Source organism: Lipotes vexillifer, unplaced genomic scaffold (genome assembly GCF_000442215.2).
Source record: "Lipotes vexillifer unplaced genomic scaffold, Lipotes_vexillifer_v1.1 scaffold384, whole genome shotgun sequence".
Taxonomy (NCBI): domain Eukaryota; kingdom Metazoa; phylum Chordata; class Mammalia; order Artiodactyla; family Lipotidae; genus Lipotes; species Lipotes vexillifer.
The window spans coordinates 4,441,482-4,447,763 of NW_006793498.1; the positions used below are offsets into that span (position 1 = coordinate 4,441,482).

A 6,282-nucleotide genomic window follows, 5' to 3' on the forward strand; every position below is an offset into this window, starting at 1 on the left:
AGTCAGAGCCCAAGTGGAAAGGAAGTGCCTGGGGTAGAGAGGGCAGGCGGGGCAAGGTGCCAGAGCCCAGTGGGGTAAAGGAGGGCACCCATACGGAACAGCTCAACAAGAAATGGGTCAGAGCCTAGTGGGGCGAGGGCATCCACATGGAAGGACAGCCCGAAACAGGTTATTGGAGCCCTAGCAGGGTAAGGAGGCATGTCTTTGAGGAGAGGGCAGCCTCAGAACAGGGGGTGGAAGCCTAGAAGGGCTGAGGAGAGCATCCCTGTGGAGGGCAGCAAAGGTTAACAACAGCCTAACAAGGGTTGCTATAGCGCAAGGAGGGTGAGGAGGGCAATTACCAATGCGGGGAGAAGTGGGGGACTCTGAACAAGTAAGAACAGAGGCCTGAACAAATAAGTGAATATATTAAGAATAAAAGGAACTAGGTTTCTCACTTTCAGAAAAGAGGTACAGATATGAAAAGGGAAGAAACTAGAACACACCCTGTAGTGCTGAACTGGAGCTGGGTATTGGTATAAATTCAAGATTTTCAACACATGTAAATATAAAAATAAATGTAGACCTAGAGGTATGTGTGTGTACATATACAGCCACTTAGAGGGTCTGGGAGCAGCCATGAGAACCTGTGGTATCCAGAGCTTGGTTTCCAAATCCCATTTTCCTCTAGAGGAAACCAAGGCTCTCTGGAGAAATGACTGACTCCAGGCTCAGACAGAAATGTACAAGATGAGTCTAAAACATCTTTCCTTAATAAAAAGTAAGTGCTCAAAGAATGATGAAGACATGCCCAAAGTCTATGGGACTTACACTATTGAACTGTACACTTAAAAATGGTTAAGGTAGGGCTTCCCTGGTGGCGCAGTGGTTGGGAGTCCGCCTGCCGATGCAGGGGACACGGGTTGATGCCCCGGTCCAGGGAGATCCCACATGCCGCGGAGCGGCTGGGCCCGTGAGTCATGGCCGCTGAGCCTGCGCGTCCGGAGCCTGTGCTCCGCAACGGGAGAGGCCACAACAGAGAGAGGCCCGCGTACCGCCAAAAAAAAAAGTTAAGGTGGTAAATTTTATATGTATTCTTTACCACAATAAAGAAAACAAAGATCATGAGTGCCAGCTAGAAGGAGCTTCCATTGGCTAAACTTTGGACAATTTGAACATCAGAATAAATGATGATAAATTGAGTCTCTCAGTGTCTTTCTGTAAGGGGAGCACCAAGAACTGAACATAATGCTTGCACTGTGAGCTAACCAGCAGAGGAAACAGTGGGATTATTATTCTACTTTGTTTTGATCAGCAATGTGTATCTGTGCCTATGTGTGTGTATTATATACGTATATGTGTGTATATATATATATGTGTGCATTGACATACATGTTTTGTCAGACTGCCCTTCAGAAACTTTGTACTGATTTAAACTCCTATCAACAGTATAACACTGTTCTAAACTTAGTCAATTTTTATGACAAAAAATTATCTCATTGATTTTTTTTATTTGTATATTTTCTATTATTAGTGGGCCCCGATATGACCTTGGAAGTTAAGTGTGTTTAGAAATAAAACTAGAAATTAAACGTCTCTGAAAGAAGCTGTATTAGTACAAACTGTATGACTGTCAGTAAAACATGACATATATCAAACATTTTGAAAACTGAAGTTTCCTGAGGCAGGATGGTAATGTAGAAAGGCTGGTTTTAAAATTAAACAAACTAAAGCAAAACTATAAACCAATTAAAATGCAGTACACATCAGATGTCCAAAGGTATAAGAATAGTCCAAATACAGTGATTTAGGGACATGGCATGAATTGCTTGACGAAAATGGCCCAAATGTTACCAACTTTTAAAAGAATCTGTTACTCTCATCTTATTCTGGACTCTCCTTTTTTCAGGTATTAAAAGAACCAAATTTGGGAAGAGCTGCATTCCTGGCGGCATGTGTTCCCCCTCCCGTCTACCTCTCTTGATTCCTTTACTCCACAGTGCCTGTCTCTGCTGGAATCAACTTCCACACCATGTATTTCTCCCTAGCTTCTGGCCTACTTACTGCACAGCAAGCTGGTCTGCTGCTTAACTCTGGGAGAGCTGACGGGGAGGGGAGGTGCCAGACATGATGCAGGGTCTACTGCCTGTACTCTGTGGTATGTGGGGCATGACAGCAGGTGAACACTTACGGAGTATTTTACATGTACTTAACCTATGAGGTACTAATACCATCTCCTTTTCACAGATGAGGAAACAGAGAGGGTAACAAGCAACTCCCCCAAAGTCACATAGCTGGTAAATGACAAGGCCCAGATAAAGCCCAGAGCTGACTGACTCCTGAGTCCATACTCATTATCGGTATACCACACTGCCTTTTTAAAACCTTAGGTATTTTTCATTTTTTACCCAAATATATGTTTTTTCAACCACAGAGATAACCCACCAAATGGTTAATCTGCCTCTAAGGATCAATAGTTGATCATACATCTTCTAGTCTTTAAAAATATTTGAAGACAGTTTCACTGGTTTGCCCTGTCTTCTCTTATTAAACAGCCATCGTGCCTTCAAACGTTCCTCACAGGAAATTGATTTTAGTTTTCTCATTGTCCTAGTCTCACTCCACTGAATGAACTTATTTGTCCATGTCTCTAAGTGCAGCACAAAAAACTGAACACAATGTTTGCTCTGGAAGCTCACTGGCAAAGAAGAGTGGGGTTATCATCCCACTTCATTCTAAACAACAATCATCTATTAGTGGAGCCTTTTGTTGATAGCCACAAAACCTTGACGAGTCATATTTAGCTGAAATTAAAGTACTGATAACCTAGTCACAGGCACTGCTAAGCCATTCCTTGCTCATCCTACACTTGTTTAATAGTGAATCTAGTAATCAGTAAGAAGAATGAAAACTAAGTAAATTAGAAACATAAATAAGATAGCCAGTAGACCTACTCTAGAACAAGCTGTTTTCAAGCATTTCCATAGCAATCTTAGGATACCAACGACCAAAAATCTGTTCCCACCATTAAAAGCATCTAGCTCTTCTACACGGCAAGATTATATTTCATGTTAGGTAGAAAATCTGCTAGATTTTTTATTTACATATAAAATACACATACACACATCTGTTAATATTAAGGGCAAACATACAGTTTATCGCCAAAACCAGGACACTCTGGAGAGTGAAAGAGGGGACACTATTAATAATTACACAGGAAAAATATGTAAACCAGCGCTGTAAAACATGTAAACTGGTCATGACCTAGGGATACGGCCTCCCTATGCATATTAGATGTAACTATGTAAAACATCTGCTTTAAACTAAGGACAAGCTTGACATTTTCTTCCAAACAAAGGGTGATCAAGAAAAGGTGGTCACAGCACACCCATTACTGTTTATTTAGCATGCTATCTTTAATATTTACCTTAGGGATGAAAGCAGTGCTTAGGGCTTACATAGGTTTCCCTAGAGCTTGGCTCCTTTAACTATGTTTCCCATACCAGCTCCCTCCTCCCCACACCAAAAGAATTTACATTCCTCAACTAGGTATTTTCTTCACACAGAGGTTTTCAGGAATGCAATATTCATGGTAGGGAAAGGTAGCGAATCTAAACTCAGAAGATTAAGTATCTGTCCGAAGTCTCACTGATAGTAAGTGACGGAGCTGGCACTGGAACCTGTTGGAGTTTTCTTACCACTCAAAGGACTGAATTTAAGACCAATTCTGCTATGAAATGTGTAGCTGTTTCTTAAGAAAAGAAGATATTACTTCTCTCTACCTAACATTAGAACTTTGGATATAACAGCATGCCCGGGCTTCCCTGGTGGCGCAGTGGTTGAGAGTCCGCCTGCCGATGCAGGGGACACGGGTTCGTGCCCCGGTCCGGGAAGATCCCACATGCCGCAGAGCGGCTGGGTCCCTGAGCCATGGCTGCTGAGCCTGCGCGTCCGGAGCCTGTGCTCCGCAATGGGAGAGGCCACAACAGTGAGAGGCCCGCGTACTGCAAAAACAAAAACAAAAACAAAAGCATGCCCATTTCCAATAAATATCTTGTGAAAACAAAAGGAAGAATTAAAAGATTTGTCTGAAACAAATGCAAGTAAGATAAAGAACAAATATATTGATATTTAGGGCATAAACCATGAAAATATCGAAGCTTCTTACTTTAAAGACATGACATCATCCAAGAACACAGGATTGCTCCTGCAAAGAACAAAACCCAGAGGGTGTCCAAATAACATTTAGAAATTGAGAAGATGAGAAGGAGCCAGCAAGAGAGTGATGTCTCAGAAGTGAGGTGAAAAAAAAGGGTTTGAGGGTAGAAGTGATCAACTATGTCAAATTCTGTTGAAGGTCAATTGAGAAGAGCTGCTAGTTGACTCTTAGATTTAACAATGTGGATGTGGTAGGGGCTTCCCTGGTGGTGCAGGGGTTAAGAATCCACCTGCCAACGCAGGGGACATGGGTTTGAGCCCTGGTCCGGGAAGATCCCACATGCTGCAGAGCAACTAAGCCCGTGTGCCACAACTATGGAGTCTGCGTTCTAGAGTCCAAGTGCCACAACTACTGAGCCCACATGCCACAACTACTGAAGCCCGCACGCCTAGAGCCCGTGCTCCACAGCAAGAGAAGCCAATGCAATGAGAAGCCCGTGCACCACAGCGAAGAGTAGCCCCTGCTCCTCCTCAACTAGAGAAAGCCCGCACACAGCAACGAAGACCCAACACAGCCAAAAATAAAATAAATAAAATAATTTTTTTTTAAACTTTAAAAAAAAAGAATGTGGATGTGGTAGATTATAAAAAAAAATAATAATTTTAGGACTACAAATTATTTGCCTCAAATCCCATCAAGAGGTAGAGTCTACTGCAAGTTACATTTACATTTGGCAAACATGATGCAAGCACAGCTTGCAAAGTACTTGTGTAGTGGGGCTTCCCTCTCTCTTGCTACTAGGAACTCTTTCACCACCATGTGAAGAAACACACTGGAGATGAAAAACACGTGGCAACTGCCCCAGCTGACAGCAAGCCAACCACCGGACACATAAGTGAGGCCATTCTAGCCAGGAAGACCAGCCAGGTCAGCCTCAACCAGAACTGTCCAGCACGGCCTCATAGAATTATAAGCTAATAAAATGGTTTTGTTCTAAGCCACTAAACTTTGGGGTGGCTTGTTATGAAACAAAAACTCAGTGATAAAGAGGTGGATACTGGTGGTATACAAGAGCCATTTGAATGGAGTAGTGGGCATGGAAATCTGATTAGAGCTGGATTAAGAATGAATGGACAGTAAGAGGGGAACACAAGGCCTATGGCTGACACCAGCTGAGCTATGGAGGCTTCCTTTTCAAACAAGGTTATTTTCTCAACCAGGAAACAATACTCTTAGATTGTTTACTAGGTGTTCCCTACCCTCTTCCAAAGCCTCTGTAAATAGGTATGGTGGCACAATGGCAAAATCCTTCTCCTGAAGCCCTTAACTTGGTGCATCCAGTTATGCCCAACTCAAGCACACCTCCTCAGAGATGCGGAGCGGACAGATGGATGAGGGGGCTACATACTCTGCTACTTCACTGCCAACAGGCTTTACCAATAAATTTTACTTGATATTTACACCTTTCATTAGAGGAATGTGTGTGTGTGTGTGTGTGTGTGTGTGTGTGTGTGTGTACACGAATCCTTACAGGGCACCTAATCATCTCTTGACAAGCCTTGGCATGCTCATTACTTCTTATTTTTCAGGTAAATTCTCTGTTTGAAAAAGAATCCTAATTACATTTAAAAGCACTTGTAAAAAAAATTCAAAAAAGTTTTATAAAATGTCAATAATTCATAAATAACTTACTTGGCAATCCGCAGTTTCCCAACTTCACCTCTTCCAGGGGCTTTAGTCCATTGCTGTGACAAATATTTAGGAACCTAAAACAAAATAAGACACTATTAGACTATGTTTTAGATGCTAACAAATCTTTTTAAACATAAAGTGATATACGGCTTCTATACTTTCTGTCTGTAATAATTGCTAATTAAGTAGCAAGCTCTCATTATGTTTTGCACTAAAGAGGTACTAAGATATGTAAGAAATGATTTTAGCTCTCAAAGTGTTTAAAGTCAGTCGAGTTGATGACACAAAACTAAAACTGGTCATATAACTTAACAATAATGAAGTGCTAACTTATGTTCCCCAATAAGTCCAATAAAAGTTCAGAGATGAGAAAGGCTACCAGAAGAGGCTTCTTGGAGGAGCATAACACTCTGACATGATATTATTATTATTTGTGTGGGGGGGGGGGGGGG

The 6,282-nt window shown here is 42.0% G+C and overlaps 1 protein-coding gene across 1 annotated transcript in view; it reads right to left on the reverse strand.

Annotated features, from left to right (window-relative positions):
• The window catches only part of GTF2F2 (general transcription factor IIF subunit 2), a 155,073-nt gene that overhangs the window by 134,112 nt on the left and 14,679 nt on the right, over positions 1–6,282 (reverse strand). Inside the window, exon 2 of the mRNA XM_007466461.1 lies at positions 5,831–5,904. Within this exon, the coding sequence (XP_007466523.1) occupies positions 5,831–5,904 (74 nt within the window). The remainder of the gene's footprint in view (positions 1–5,830; positions 5,905–6,282) is intronic.